The 15,761-nt window shown below is 41.7% G+C and overlaps 2 protein-coding genes across 3 annotated transcripts; one reads left to right on the plus strand and one right to left on the minus strand.

Annotated features, from left to right (window-relative positions):
• Positions 1-2,181: 2,181 nt before the first annotated feature.
• abce1 (ATP-binding cassette, sub-family E (OABP), member 1) lies at positions 2,182-10,536 on the minus strand. Its single transcript, XM_076092314.1, has 19 exons — positions 10,398-10,536; positions 9,262-9,387; positions 9,078-9,163; positions 8,815-8,912; positions 8,392-8,509; positions 7,373-7,510; positions 7,090-7,159; positions 6,527-6,623; positions 6,359-6,448; positions 5,941-6,062; positions 5,035-5,159; positions 4,852-4,948; positions 4,477-4,536; positions 4,075-4,133; positions 3,648-3,758; positions 3,335-3,477; positions 3,077-3,199; positions 2,883-2,994; positions 2,182-2,598 (listed from the first exon to the last, which is right to left on the minus strand). The coding sequence occupies exons 2-19, from the start codon at positions 9,362-9,364 to the stop codon at positions 2,551-2,553; spliced, it is 1,800 nt and encodes a 599-aa protein (XP_075948429.1). The 5' UTR covers positions 9,365-9,387; positions 10,398-10,536; the 3' UTR covers positions 2,182-2,550.
• A 19-nt stretch (positions 10,537-10,555) lies between these two features.
• anapc10 (anaphase promoting complex subunit 10) lies at positions 10,556-13,340 on the plus strand. Of its 2 annotated transcripts, XM_076092315.1 has the most exons (7): positions 10,556-10,709; positions 11,078-11,165; positions 11,264-11,399; positions 11,488-11,578; positions 11,658-11,778; positions 11,973-12,026; positions 12,242-13,340. In XM_076092315.1, the coding sequence occupies exons 3-7, from the start codon at positions 11,285-11,287 to the stop codon at positions 12,419-12,421; spliced, it is 561 nt and encodes a 186-aa protein (XP_075948430.1). In that variant the 5' UTR covers positions 10,556-10,709; positions 11,078-11,165; positions 11,264-11,284; the 3' UTR covers positions 12,422-13,340. The 2 variants fall into 2 exon arrangements, with proteins under 2 accessions (XP_075948430.1, XP_075948431.1); XM_076092316.1 differs by lacking the exon at positions 11,078-11,165 and having other exon boundaries at positions 10,558-10,709.
• The last annotated feature ends 2,421 nt before the right edge of the window (positions 13,341-15,761 follow it).

The following is a 15,761-nucleotide window of genomic DNA, read 5'->3' on the forward strand; positions in this document are numbered from 1 at the left end:
TGTTATTTTTATCACATTTGTACTGAGAGGAGACGTTTCACTCCAGAACTTTTTAAAGGAAAGATAGCGGAACCGTTAACTCCAGACTGCTATACTATGACTTTTTACAAAAACTATAGTTTGTTGTATTTATGAAATTATAGAACAAGAATAAAGACGATTCTTGAGATTTTATTGCAATTTTACCTGTTATAACAATATCAAACTCTTATGAAGAGGAGAGTTTGCTGCAGCAGCTGAGAATTCGCTCTTTGTCGCTGACACTGTTCAGCACAGGCTGTGTGCTTGTTGTGGAAGCAGACAGTAAGTCAGCATCGTTGGCAGTGAAAGCAAATTAATACGTCCACGCAGAGTTAAACTCCATTTTCCTCCGTGACTTTCATTTTTTTGGATTTCTCCATTGATAGTTTACAGAGGGCGGGGGTCTGAACATCATGATCAGCCACCTGCAGGGAAAAGCTCTTGACAGAGGTAGAGGATTTAACTGCCTGTGGGAATAATTAACATAAGATTCTGTTCATTCTTGCTTATAAATTATATTCTCTCTGAGCACGTTTCTCTTTTTGGAGAACGTCATGTGAGATATCTTCTTCGATTAGCGCAATGTTCCTGCTCTTCTTTCTATTTCCTCGTCTCAGCCCCGTGTGTCACGGTGTGTGTAAACCTCGCTTGAGTCAGGAAACTTGTCAGAATACTCATGTTTGATTGGCTGAGCTGCATCACGTGATGTGATTTGCAACGCATTGGTCGGTGTGTTTCCTGCACCGCCGAACAAGTGCCGTAACGGCTGAATAAGAGACGCCGGTTAAAGTTCAAACTCAGTGCCTAATATGTATAATTCCGAATCATCTATCGGTTTTGGGTCCGGATCCGGTGCGCCAGTTGGGGACCCCTGATGTAGACTCAGGGAGCCGCAACAGAGAGGCTGAAGAGCCGCAGGTTGCCGACCCCTGTGCTATACTATGACCGTTTTTGACTTTTTTTAGACATGTTATATAATATCGTAACTTTTTTTTTTTTTTTTTATGACTTGCCACAATAAGCCTCTAATGCTGAGACAAAAATGGAAGACCAAATAAGTTTATAGATATTTTTATTCACAACGCCCAGATGTGGCTCATAAAGCTGATGACCCAAATCCTGTAAGACAAAGAAGAGCTACGACATGCTATACTGTGACTTTTATTAAAAAAGTCAGTATAGCATGAATCCTAACACATGAATTCACTGTCCAACAATGATGTGAATAGAGCTGAAACAAGTGGTTTAATAACCACAGATAAGGTCCATGCTCACTCATTTGTTTTTTGGGTGACATCACTTCACACCTGAATAAACTGAATTTAAAGCTGCAGGACTATTGAGTTAAATTCATTTTTTTACTTAATTTTGCACATTTCTAAAAGCTTTCCATTATATAATTTATTTTTTAATCCAGCACCTTATTTAATTTGAAGCAAGAGAACATTTATTTATAATTCATCCAGTTCAATTTTAAATCTGACAATAAATATTGTTGAGGTATTATTTAATTAAACTTTGATTTGATAATCAGTTGTTGATGTTATTACAACTGTTTCATATATAAGACACTAAATCGTTGAACATTGTTGTGATGTTCTGGATCTTTGCGTGAGGAAATAGTCTCTAAACGGACCTCGTTGAACTTTACCCGTTTATAGCACGATGAAAACGTTATGTGGTTATCGACACGTTGTCTGCTCACTGTTTGAGAAACGACACTTTTAGAGGCAGTTCCTTAAAGTTATTAAAATAATAATTTGAACGTCAGTGTTAAGAATGAAGCTTAGAAATATTTGGTACAGCCTACTTTTGATCTCTTTAAACCCAGCTGCCCGTCAGTGTATTCGACGTACCACACAAGAGACTATTGTTTCTGTCTTTGATGTTCGTCATTAAAAAATGTCAAAGTCATGACTCGGGACATTTGTTTATGACACCGTGCATCAAATGAAGACTGAACTTACAACAATAAACAATGTGTCATGAATAAAGAAATCATTAAGTCATATACAAAAAATGTGAGGTAGTATTAGCAGTAGTAGTATCAGTGGTGCAGTTAGTAGTATCTAGTAGTAGACGCAGTATCCGTGGTGTGGTACTAGCATCAGTTCAGGAACTACTAGGATAAGTTGTAAACATGAAAGAAGACAGACGCTGTTGTTGGATCAGGTAGCATCAGTTTATTATCATTTGTTGTAAATGTACGAGTGATAAAATATGCTGCTTAATGTTCCACAACGTCGCTGCCTTGTGAACGCAGCCCGGTAGGTTCAGGCTCCCCGACACACGATGCAAAGCGCTTTGTTTCATTTAAAACGTTTCACAACATTATTTTGGGCTATTGAATGCAGCCTGGTACATAAAAGGCTGGTGGATTCTTATCTTAAGATTCATACGATGATATATATATATATTGTGTTGTTAAACGGATCTGCCTTGTACTTGTTGGGTCGATCTCACGGCTGTACTTTGAACGCAGCCCCTGAATGCGTCGCAGGAAGTCACAATCACGTCACGTGAGAAGTCTTAGTCGTCCAGGAAGAAGTAGTTTCCGCTCTTCTTCTGCTCCGTGTCCTGGGGACAGAGAGGGCAGCCGCTTCAAATACAACTTTATTCATAAATGGAAACATTGACAATACGTTTGTGTGCTGTGGACACACTTCATGCACATTATACAATATCTACACTTAGCCACATATTACTGTTGTAATACCGACGAGTCACCAGCAGGAGTCAGTGGAGTCAACATCGAAAATAGTTAAATATTAATTGATTTATTTGTAATTTTCATTTATGAGCTCAAACGATAAACCTCTGAAGTATTTACATATTGACGTGTATTATGTGTGTATTTGTACCTTGATGGAGTGGCACTTGTTGATGCGTGGTCTGAAGTTGTTCGGGTCTCTTCTGAATGTGATTTCCAACAGCGCCAGGAATCTGTTCATCCCCGCTAACAGACCCTGAGGACTGATGCAGAGACAGAGAATAAGATTAATTAATCATAATTATGTATTTATTAGAACATCAGAGGGCTGCTGTTCAGTCTTACGTGTTAGCTGCGGTCGTCTTGGAGGGAATACCGTCGAACACGATGACTCTGTCGGCCAGGTAGGTCGCCATGATGAAGTCGTGCTCCACCACGAACGCCGTCTTCTTGGCGTGGAGGATGTACCTGCACACAGACACACACCAGAGTCAGACAGACAGGCAGAGAGAGAGAGAGAGGGGGGGGGAAAGGAATGAGGAGAGATGAAAGAGGATGTATAGAGATGAAGGGAACAAATAAAAACCACAAAGTGTTTGAGACCTCTTGATGACTCTGGCGGCCATCAATCTCTGCTCAGAGTCCAGGTAGGCCGAGGGCTCGTCGATCAGATAAACATCAGCTGGTTTCCCCAAACACAGAGTGAGAGCGACTCTCTGCAGCTCTCCACCAGACAGGTTCTGGACCTGAGGGGGAGGAGGATGGGGGAGGAGTTAGTCAGTCCTCTGTGTCTCCACCAGACAGGGAGGGTCGGCTGGGCTAAGAGACGCTCGGTCACGTCTATCGTCTGGAGACAGCAACGTGCTTTCCTACGCTGTGACAGCAGAGTGTGTGTGTGTGTGTGTGTGAGTCTCACATCCTGGTCGATGATGCTCTCTATCTGCATGGGCTTCATGACGTCCGTGATGAACTGAGGGTGAGTGTAGGCGTCTCTGATCTTCTCGTGCAGCAGAGCTCTGACGCTGCCCTGAACACACAAAACACACAAAACACACTTTACTCATCGGTCACTTTAAACACAAACGTCCTGCTGACGGAGACGAGTGAATGTTTCAGAGAAAATTAAATAATGAATGAAGATAAAAACAAGATATTTAACCCGTTATGTATGAAACACAAAGTTTCTTATATTTAGATCAGAATGAAGGAAAACTTCTCTAACTTCAGGAGGAACTCACATTATTATTAATTATCCTTTGAGTACAGAGAGAATAAATAAAGCTCTGCTTGTTGTTTTAATACTGAATAATAACTCATATTAGTGATGAGGAGAGTGAACAGACCCTGAACTTTGGGCTGATGGTCTGAGGCTTGTAGCTGACGCTCAGGAGGGGAACCTCACCTGGAAGAGAGAGAGAGAGAGAGAGACAACAGGTCAGAGAGAGAGAGAGAGAGAGAGAGAGAGAGAGACAACAGGTCAGAGAGAGAGAGAGAGAGAGAGAGAGAGAGAGAGAGACAGACAACAGGTCAGAGAGAGAGAGAGAGAGAGACAACAGGTCAGAGAGAGAGAGACAACAGGTCAGAGAGAGAGAGAGAGAGAGAGAGAGAGAGAGAGAGAGACAACAGGTCAGAGAGAGAGAGAGAGAGAGAGAGAGAGACAGACAACAGGTCAGAGAGAGAGAGAGAGAGACAACAGGTCAGAGAGAGAGAGAGAGAGACAACAGGTCAGAGAGAGAGAGACTCACCTCCCCCGTCAGGTTTGAGTCCTCCAGCCAGCATCCTGATAAAAGTCGTCTTCCCCGTGCCTGCAGACACACAAACAAACATTCAACACACAGAAATTCCTCCAACGTCGGTCGTTTCGTCGCTTTGGTCCAGAATGAAACGTCTCCACAACTATTAGATGAAGATGATGAAGAGGATGAAGCCTAATAATACTCCACGGAGCTCCTCCGGATGATGTTATGAACCAGACAAGACTTCCACAACAAGTACGAAGCAGAAATAAATTGCGTAGTAGTTAACGGTTTCCATCGAGATAAGCCACTCCTCCTCTGAGGCCAGCCAGCTTCATTAAAGGACTACAGGTCTGTAGTTTTTAGTGACATTGAGTGACTTACCGTTCTCTCCCAGCATCACCATGATCTCAGAGTCTGTGAACTCTCCTGCTTTGATGTCCAGGCTGAAGTCGCCCATCGTCTTCGTCATCTCTGGATACTTGAAGAACAAAAGGAGCGAACATGAGAGGAGTTTCACAGAAACCTGTGTTTCTATTAACGATAAACACGAGGAGGCGAACAGACCTGGTAGTGCCGGAGTCTCTTCACCTCCTCGTCGTTGGCCGTCTCGGCCACCTTGAAGACCAGCGAGGTCTCCCGGAACCTGAGGTTCTCCGTGGGAACGTAACCGTCCAGGAAGATGTTGATACCTGAAGGAACCGAGGGGAACGTTGAGACATTCGATTCATCCTGAGTACCACGTCAGTACAATCCGACGGGTTCTTCTGTAGCCACGAGGTTCTGGTAGTTAACGGCTGTTAGAGTCCAACACTGTGATGAAACACTTTTCAGTTACTGATAATCAGTAATAATCACATAAAAACTGTGTGTCAGGTACAATTATAATCAATATCAAAATATTGAAATATCGACAAGAATATCCTTCCAACACACACAAATATATAATATACATAATATGTACACATATAGGTATAAATACATGCATATAAATATGTGTGTGTGGGAACAATATTCTTGTCAATATTTACACCCTGAAGCACCTCCAGTGTGTGTGGTGTGACGTTAGTGTGTAGTTGGTGTGTCGTTGGTGTGTGTTGTGTGTCGTTGTGTGTCGTTGGTGTGTGCTGTGTGTCGTTAGTGTGTGTTGTGTGTGTCGTTGGTGTGTCGTTGGTGTGTGTTGTGTGTCGTTAGTGTGTGCTGTGTGTGTCGTTGGTGTGTGTTGTGTGTCGTTGGTGTGTGTTGTGTGTCGTTGGTGTGTGCTGTGTGTGTCGTTGGTGTGTGTTGTGTGTCGTTAGTGTGTGCTGTGTGTGTCGTTGGTGTGTGTTGTGTGTCGTTAGTGTGTGCTGTGTGTGTCGTTGGTGTGTGTTGTGTGTCGTTAGTGTGTGCTGTGTGTGTCGTTGGTGTGTGTTGTGTGTCGTTGGTGTGTGCTGTGTGTGTCGTTGGTGTGTCGTTGGTGTGTCGTTGTGTTACCCTCTCTAACACTGAAGGGCATGGTAACGACTCCGTAGGCGCTCGGGACTCCGTAGAGACAACAGATGAAGTCAGAGAGGTAGTCCAACACACTGAGGTCATGTTCCACCACGATGATGTACCTGAGACACACACATTACACACACATTACACACACTTTGATCCTGACAGTTATGTACCTGGAACACACATCATACACACTTAGGATCATAAGCTTAGTCCAAACCTAAAAACGATTACTATTATTACAAATACTAACATTAGTACTAATACATTATTATTAACTTCATTAACTTTATTCAAAAGAAAAGCAACAACGTTTCATCACTACTTGTATAAACTGTTGAGTCTATAAGTAAAGTACAATAACCTCACGCGTGTACTAATACCTCGTGGAGTACTCGGAGTATCTCGTTACCTGTCGGGGGTGATGAGCGAGCGGATGGTCATGGCGGCCTTCAGCCTCTGCTTCACGTCCAGGTAACTCGACGGCTCGTCGAACATGAAACTGAAGCAGAAACGAAACGTCGGTCCGCGTGTTGGAGTTAAAGTTACGATAGAAACGTACGAGCGTCCGTCTGCTCACATGTCGGCTCTCTGGATGCAGACGACGGCGCAGGCGAACCGCTGCAGCTCTCCTCCCGACAGATCCTCCACGTTCCTTTCTCGCAGGTGAGTCAGATCTGCCCGGCAACAACGCAGAAAAACAGGCAATCACAACACAGAAGGATTAATATGTTAACGATCCTGCTGGTCACATTGTTACAATATTTAAAGAGGAACACATCATGTTCCGTTACTTTGTGTTACATTCTAACATATTTAAATTAATGGACAAGTCCTAAAACAACAACGATTAATCCGGATTTTAATTCTTTTGATATCAAATGTTCAATTTAAAAATACAATAAAGAAAAGAAGCTGTATATAAATGAAATACTTATGTGTATTTGTAGTATTTAAGTTATAGAGAGGGGTCGGACCTCATCAGTGTTTAATTTATGTTTCCTGTTCATTTTATTGATTATTCTTGTTGTTTTACACGTTCTTCATTGATTTACTGTCACATGTTGTCTTGTGTTGTTTATCTATTGGAGGGTGTGTGTGTGTGTGTGTGTGTGTGTGTGTGTGTGTGTGTGTGTGTGTTACCTAGCTGTTTACAGACGATGGTCTGTGTTTCTGTGTCGTCCTTCCTGGTCAGGATGGACCCGACTGACCCCTACAAGAGGAATTAATGAATGAATTATAAAATAAAACCTTCCATCAGAACGAGAACAAGATCAGCAGAAGAAGAACACATTCTCAGGTTTTGAACTAGAAAGAGTAAATTCTTCAGTGATCAGCTGATACATAGTCGTACATGTAGAGCAGTTCAAAGTACTTCCCTCTGAGTAGCGGTGCAGTAGAAGTACCACGCGGTGTACTGGTTTACCTTGACGGTCTTTGGGATCTGGTCCACGTACTGAGGCTTCACGATGGCACGCAGGTCGTCCTCCAGGATTTTGGTGAAGTAGTTCTGCAGCTCAGAGCCTCTGAAGTAGGTCAAGATCTCCTGCCAGTCCGGAGGGTTCTGGAGCACAAGCACCGCTTATTAACAACCAGAACAATAGTCGGACTCTAACCCGACCAACAGAACCAACGAAGAGTACGAGCCAATCAGAGGCAGAGGGGGGCGGGACATGACTTCCTGTCGTAGGATTCATTATTTAGTTTGTTACGGTTATATTTTTTAGGAATTATTTTATTTATTTTGTAACAGACTATACATAATATATATATATAAATAATATATATAAATATATAAAATATATCAATAAATATATGTGTATAAATAAAATATATAAATAATGTATAATATATATATATTTAATATACATTTATATAATATATATATTATATCAAATAAAAACATATAATATAAATATATATAATTATTAATATATTTTTTTTTATGTCATAATCCAATAAGAACATTTAAAAAGTTAAATAAGCTTCTGTATAAATATAGAATTATATGTGAGTTTCTATGTTTTTCTTTCACTCGTTGAGATTGTGAACAAAACGATGAAATAAATATTCATTTGAAAAGAACTCTTTGTGTGTCGAGGATTTGATCTCGATCTCACACGATGATCGAGACGATTCGTCTGTGGATTGTTTTTGTTACAACTACGTTCGTCTGTTTACTTCTGTGATCTCCACACAGACCTGTTGTCACGTAGCATCAGAGTGCGTATGAAGACATCACAGCTCCGTCTTTAACCGTCACAGGAGAACAGAACGTTTTCTTATCACAAACATGGAGTTTGGAGTCTTTGAACCGACGCATGTTTCCGTTGGTGGTCGGTCAGAAGAGAACAGCAGCAGCTGTGAGCAGCGACACCCAGAACGTTATCTGGTGAGAGCAGCAGCTCCTCCAACACACACACACACTCACAAACACACACTCACATCGAACCGGCCCAGGTTGGGCTTCTGTTTCCCAGCCAGGATCTTCAGGGCCGTGGACTTCCCGATACCGTTGGTCCCGACCAGACCCAGAACCTCACCGGGCCGCGGGATCGGCAGTCTGCACACACACACACACACTTTATATCAAACCACAGCAGCATTAAGGTCTCAGTGAGCGTCAGACTAAGTATTCAGATCTTTTACTTCTGTAACAAGTACGAATCCTGCATTTGAGATACTACTTAAACAAAAGTAAAAGTACTCGTTAATACTGATGGATAAGTTAAAGAGAAACAACGTAAACAGGCGATCTGGATAAAGAACATAAATGATCGTCTCCGTGCTGCGTTCAACATCGTCCACATTAAAACACTAAACAAGTAAGCGTGACATCATTGTGGGGGAGGAGTTAAAGCGGCGTACCGGTGCAGTTTGAAGGAGTTGGCGCAGTATCTGTGTGTAGTTTCCTTCTCCAGGTTGCTCGGCAGGTTGACGATCGACAAAGCTCCGAACGGACATTTCTACAACGACAGAAGAAAGAGTTCAAACAAACGTATTTCTATTGTTCTGGCGAACAGATCCAGGTGATAAATCCTCCGATTACAGCTTGAACCTCTCAATTAAAGAGCAACAATCACATCTTCTTTACATAATAAAGTCTGAAATGAGACCTCGGGTGTCGTTACCTTGATGCAGATGCCGCAGCCTATACACAGAGACTCTGAGATCCAGGCGATCTTACTCTGTGGAGTCACCTCGATACACAGCTTACCTGCGCACACACACACACACACACACACACACACACTGAGTCTACTTCAGGAAACATGAGTCTGTCTGAATAAGGAGACCAGCTGGAGGACCACTCACCCATGCGGACCACCGGGCAGCTCTTCTTGCACTCCTGACGACATTTCTTTGGTTTGCATTTGTCGTGGTTGACGATGGCGATCCTGGTGTTTTTATCCGCCATGACCGACGCTCGCTCCTGTGGAGCTGAAGGAGGAGACAGAAGAGGTGAAGGTGATTCATGTGAGAAGAGAGGGAGAGCTTCCAGCATGTTCTACCAGTAAACACAGACACATGTACCTGGTTGTAAACAGGTACGAGTGATATTCAGGTACCAAAGCCAGCAGACAATCTGAACATAGAGGCTCATGTTCAGGCTGCACAATCAGCAACACATTCAACTCTGAACAAAACCTGCAGAGCCTTTAACAATGGGGCTGCCACAGATCCGCCACCAGGGCCCTGAACCAGGATCCACCTGATCCTGATCCACCTCCATGTGATGCTGTTCATCCTTCATGCTGTAACGTGTGTTCATGTCAGGGCCTCGGGAGGGTGAGTCACACCAGACTCCATTTAAAAGTCTGGCCTTTTGTATTCATCGCCTCGCACACTTGAACGTACAAGCCGAGCACGTGACTTACAACCCTTTACGTATTCAGTAGCGCGTGCATAAGTATACCATAAATGAGATTATTCTCTTAACGGGCGGTCGCGAGCACCAACGTGTGGTTTGTCCTTAAATAACCTACTGACACGTCACTCATTCATAAGCTGAATTCATAACCCGTTCACAACTATTACAATTAACACATTGCATCGTGAGTTTACACGAGTTTATTCATGTTTAAGATCATTACAACGTTTAATTGGTGAATTATTGAACCTAATCTGAAGATCCGTGATCTGTTCTTGTGGGGCCCTTCTGCTGGAAACAGCTGTGTGTTTAACAACCACACTTTAAATCCATCAATCATCTATAACACACCTGTACACGCAGGTGTGTTAATTAGCGGTTCAAATGTGTAAACTAGAAGCTGTAACGCCCCGTTTAAGGACGAACATTAACGAAGCTAGCTGTTAAGCTAACAAGCTAGCTGTTAGCTTAGCTACGACGTTAGCAATGGAGGCCCCCACTCTGACAGCTGCCCGTTCAAATGGCGACAAAACCCCCGATAATAAAGGCACAACACCCGGTCGATACGTTAGGAACTCACCGCTCTTCTGCTCCCGTTGATCGGTCCGAGTAAAGAAACCCGGAAACAACGCGCAGACACGAACAGATGAGAGTTAAACTTCCACAAGCAACGTGTTCTCTCCTGGAAGCCGGCTGGGAAAAAAGATGGCGGGAGTGGCGTGATCAGAACGCGACCGATGACGTCAGTTTAAAGCGACCCGGACGGAGCCACCGAAGTGGGAGATTTCGAAGTGAATGCAGCAGAAAACAAAACGGATTTAAACGTTGTGTACTTTATCCACCTTTAGACTAACATGTGATGCTTTAACACAACAGATCGGAGACACTTGTTGTAAGTTTTACTAATATTTATGTCGTCAGCTTTAGTTTTACTCGCTTTAGTGGAGGAATAAGAGATACGAGTTGCTAACAGTTAGCCAGAGATCCACAACAAACTCCGTTAAAATATAACGTTTTCTCACACATTGACTTTGAATGCGTTCCAGAAAATAGCGACGAATTATTCCGCCGATAAAATCTTAATCTATTGTTTGATATTCACTGAGCTTCCTGTCTTCAAATACCCGCGATTACATCACCTGCTAATGTAAATAACGTTAAATAATTTGATACGTGTCATTTATGTCCCTTAAAGATGTGTTGATCCTCATCATCTGTTAACTTTGATGATGTCATTGTTTCTAATATTTTAATATGCAGGTAAACGTCAACATGCTGGAAATGTAAAGAGAGTTACTTCAGAAACACCTGAGTGTGTCTGCTTGAAGACAGACAGGTAGACAGACAGGTAGGTAGACAGACAGTTACTTTATTAATCCTGCAGTAATAATACTAAATTAACTAAACAGTGAACTTGTGTTGTTGGCCTCGTCTCCCCGGTTAAAGGTTAAAGGTTAAAGGTTAAAGATGGCCACCCCGAGTAAGACTCCACCCGGCGCCGACCCGAAGCAGCTGGAGCGGACCGGGACGGTCCGGGAGATCGGGTCCCAGGCGGTGTGGTCCCTGTCCTCCTGTAAACCAGGTCAGCTCACAGACACGTCCAGAGTTAAGTGTTGGTCTGAACTCTTTATGATTTATATATAGTTATGTTTATGTTTCACTCTGTTCAGGGTTCGGAGTGGATCAGCTGAGAGACGACAACCTGGAGACGTACTGGCAGTCAGACGGGTCGCAGCCTCACCTCGTCAACATCCAGTTCAGGTAACGCTGAGCATGCTGGGACATCATGGACATGAGCTGTGTTCTCTGTGTTGATCCTCTCGTCTGTGTTGCTCCTCAGGAGGAGGACCACGGTGAAGATGTTGTGTATTTATGCAGATTATAAATCAGATGAGAGCTACACACCGAGTAAGATCTCAGTGAGAGTCGGAAACAACTTCCACAACCTGCAGGAGATCAGAGTAACAATTATTATTAATACTATTTATTATTCATGTTTATTAATATTACTGTTTACAGACCTAGAGTCATCTGCTTCATCTCACCGTCTTCTTCCTCCCTCTCCTCTCTTCTTCCTCCTCCTCCTCTTCCTCTTCCTTTCCTCTTCCTTTCTTCCTCTTCATCCTCCTCTTCCTCCTCCTCCTCCTCCCTGCAGCAGTTGGAGATGGTGGAGCCCAGCGGTTGGATTCACATTTCTCTGATGAATCAGGTACGAAACGACTTTAACTGCATTATTTGCAGATATTTTGATTCTTTCTTAGAAACCTAAAACATTTGTAAAAATGTTCTGAATAAAATGTATAATTTACATTTATTTATATATGAAGCTGACGCCGATGTGTCCAGATTAAATCGGTGTTTTTCTGACAGGAAGTAGTGGATGAAAGATATTTATCTGATTGTTTGTATTGGTGGTTTTTTTAGCGGACGAACGAGCCGATCAGCACCTTCATGATCCAGATCGCGGTTCTGGCGAATCACCAGAACGGCAGAGACACTCACATGAGGCAGATCAAAGTGTACACGCCCGTAGAGGAGAGCTCCATCGGGAAGTTCCCACGATGCACCACGGTGGACTTCATGATGTACCGGACCATCAGGTGAAGCGGACCCGACCATCGGGTGATCCGGACCGGACCAGGACCTCCCCTGTGCTCCGGAGAAGAAGAGAAAAACCTGGACATATCTCATCAAGGTTTTTGTTAAATGGCGCTTTTATTTTGAAAACCAGTATTGATGAATTGAATATAGACACATTTAAAGACGTTTTTCTGGTCGTGAGGAGTTCAAAGCCAGAAGGACTTCTGAGGAGAAAACTACGTTTTCTAAAGTTTGTTTTCATGTTTTTCTGGATGATTTGTTTATTTGTTTACTTTCGACTGTTTGTGCCTCCGGACTATCGTTAGTCTCCGGGCTATCGTTAGTCTCCGGGCTATCGTTAGTCTCCGGGCTATCGTTAGTCTCCGGGCTATCGTTAGTCTCCGGACTGTCGTTAGCCTCCGGACTGTCGTTAGCCTCCGGGCTGTCGTTAGTCTCCGGGCTATCGTTAGTCTCCGGGCTGTCGTTAGTCTCCGGGCTGTCGTTAGCCTCCGGACTGTCGTTAGCCTCCGGACTGTCGTTAGTCTCCGGGCTATCGTTGGCCTCCGGGCTGTCGTTAGTCTCCGGGCTATCGTTAGTCTCCGGGCTATCGTTAGCCTCCGGACTGTCGTTAGTCTCCGGGCTATCGTTAGTCTCCGGGCTGTCGTTAGCCTCCGGACTATCGTTAGTCTCCGGGCTATCGTTAGCCTCCGGACTATCGTTAGTCTCCGGGCTATCGTTGGCCTCCGGGCTATCGTTGGCCTCCGGGCTATCGTTAGCTTCCGGACTATCGTTAGCCTCTGTTGTTCATTAAATGTGGTTCAAAGCAACACGGCTCAGAATGAGACTTTGTTCAAAGATAGAAAAGAAGAAATAAACGAGGTTCAGAGAACAGGAAACAGTTGTTTACATGTTTACAAACTAATAAATAAAAGATAGAAATCTTTATTCTTATTGTTCAGAATACAACGAATTAAAGAGACAGTAATCAATAACACATCAAACTAACACACAGACGGGTCCTAAAATAACAATTCAAATAAATAAATAGTGTCATTTTGCACTATGAGAGTAATTATTGTACGGAAATGTATATAATTATTGCAAGAGAATAAATTGAATTATTGCAATATAATGTAATTTTTGCACTAAATTTATTTAAATGATTGCACTAGAATAAATATGATTGCACGAGTATAAATGTAAAGGCATCAGAGTATTAATACTCTTCACTAATCAGAGAGACAGTAGAGAATAATGAATCAGAACACTGCAGTTCAGCCGTCTGACCGCTAGAGGGAGTAACACACATATAATAAAGTTTATTGAAATACAATTAAAGAGGGCGGGGGGGGGGGGGGTCAGCACTTAGTGAATTACATTGATCTGTGACACACACACACACATTAATGAGTCCCAGCCTGATGTTTTCATTGTTTCACTAGCTGCTACTTAAGCGGAGTGCTTTACCTCGACTTTATTGTGCATTTTAATCATCTACACGCACGCACACATTTTTTCTGGTCCACAGTGAAGGTGAATTGATTATGTGTGTGTGTGTGTTGTCAGGAAACACAGAGGACCCGTGTCATCTTCCTCTCTGCTTCCAACCACGATCAAACACACACACACAGAGTAGAGGTGGACAAAATAACATGAACGTCTGCACAATCGAATGCAATGCAACGTAAGAGCTCTGCAACAAATCCAACTCTGTCAACATTAAGATGTCTGGACGGTCAGAACACACACACACACACACACTGTACTGGTGTCTAAAACTGTGTGTGTGTGTGTGTGTGTGTGTGTGTGTGCTCGTGCTCTACCTGAGCCCTGAGGGAACTCACCATTGTGCTGTCAACAAGCTGCAAAGCCTCATGGGTAATAGATGAGATGTTTTTCAGCTGCTGCTTACCTGCAAACACACACACACTGATTTATATTTAATATTTATTCATTATTCAGATATTAATAGAAACGTTCATGTTGATTTGTTTGTTTAGTTTATTTTAAACACGAGCAGCTGATCAGATTAAAATACCTTCAACATCATATTTAAAAAGTGTAATAATTAAACAACGGCTCTAATCATAAAGAAAATAGAAGTTCTCAGATCTTTGACTTCAACAACTTTACTCTTAAACCTTATTTTATTTTCACTTATTTACTCACTTTATTCAGTGATTATTTTCATAATTTAACTAGTTCAGCCTTTGTGTTGTATAATTTTAGAACTATTTTAGAGTTTATAGTTATTATTATATCTAAGTACAGAGGTCGTCTTCACGGAGTCCGCCATGTTGCTACGGAAGCCCAGAACGGACAAAAGTAGTTCAAAGGAGAAGTTTCAGTTCGTTGCAGTCTGTAACGTCACCACTAGATGGCGCCAACATACAACAAACTGCACCTAAAAAGTACCAAAAGTAAAAGTTCTAATGCAGAATAACACATATTACATTATTGTATTATAATCATTGATGCATTCATGTGTTCATCACGTTAATGCTGGTAAAGGTGGAGGTACTTTTATTCATACTTTATATACTTCTGGTAGTTTAATCTGTAATAATACATCATTTATTAGTAGAGTTTTGTTTATTTAATCAGAATCTGCAACTAATTTGATCAAATAAATGTATTAAAGTAAATAACAATATTTACCTCATGCAGTGGAGTAGAAGTATAAAGTAGCATAACATAGAAATACTCAAAGTACAAGTACTTCAAAATTGTATTTAAGTACAGTAGTAAATGTACTTATTTAACTAAAGTCCTTCACAGGAAACATAAAATAAATATTTAGTAAATTACAAACCTGTAAAATAATGCAGATTAATCACAAACAAAATATTATAAAAATAAATAATTTATCACTCAAAACTACGTCAACGAGTAGAAGAGAAGACAGTAAACTATTAAAATACATACATAATTATTACAATTATTCACTTTTACTTGAACACTTTTAGCAGTTTGACAACAAAATAAATAATTTATTATTTATTGTTTTTCTCAGAATAATAATGAATAAATATAAAGTGTGAATAATTACATTTAAAATGTTTTCAGTCACAGAACGGCTGACGTGCTTCTCTAATGAATTAATGAAGTAGAAGTATACAGTTGTATGCAATGGAAATACTCAAGTAAAATACAAGTACATCAAATGTGTACTTCAGTACAGTACTGGAGTAAATGTACTTTCCACAAAATACGACCAAAGAAGCTGCAACCGAGTCAAAACTTTAATAAAAGTTAAATATTAAAAGTTATTCTTTGTTGTTTCAGTAAAAAACAAAAACAACGTATTAAATAAAGTACTTCATATAGTACTTCATATATCTGAGAATAAACACGTCACTCACTG

The sequence above is a fragment of the Anarhichas minor genome, unplaced genomic scaffold, assembly GCF_050575085.1.
Source record: "Anarhichas minor isolate MPS153535 unplaced genomic scaffold, ASM5057508v1 ptg000016l, whole genome shotgun sequence".
Taxonomy (NCBI): Eukaryota; Metazoa; Chordata; class Actinopteri; order Perciformes; family Anarhichadidae; genus Anarhichas; species Anarhichas minor.

Coding starts and splice junctions, on each gene's coding strand:
- abce1 (XM_076092314.1), bottom strand. CDS start 9,364: ATGGCGGATAAAAACACCAGGATCGCCATCGTCAACCACGACAAATGC. Junction 7,160..7,372: donor AGATCCCAAAGACCGTCAAG/GTAAACCAGTAC, acceptor TTCCTCTTGTAG/GGGTCAGTCGGGTCCATCCT. Junction 6,063..6,358: donor TCGCTCATCACCCCCGACAG/GTAACGAGATAC, acceptor TGTGTGTCTCAG/GTACATCATCGTGGTGGAAC.
- anapc10 (XM_076092315.1), top strand. CDS start 11,285: ATGGCCACCCCGAGTAAGACTCCACCCGGCGCCGACCCGAAGCAGCTG. Junction 11,400..11,487: donor CCTGTCCTCCTGTAAACCAG/GTCAGCTCACAG, acceptor CACTCTGTTCAG/GGTTCGGAGTGGATCAGCTG. Junction 11,779..11,972: donor ACAACCTGCAGGAGATCAGA/GTAACAATTATT, acceptor TCCTCCCTGCAG/CAGTTGGAGATGGTGGAGCC.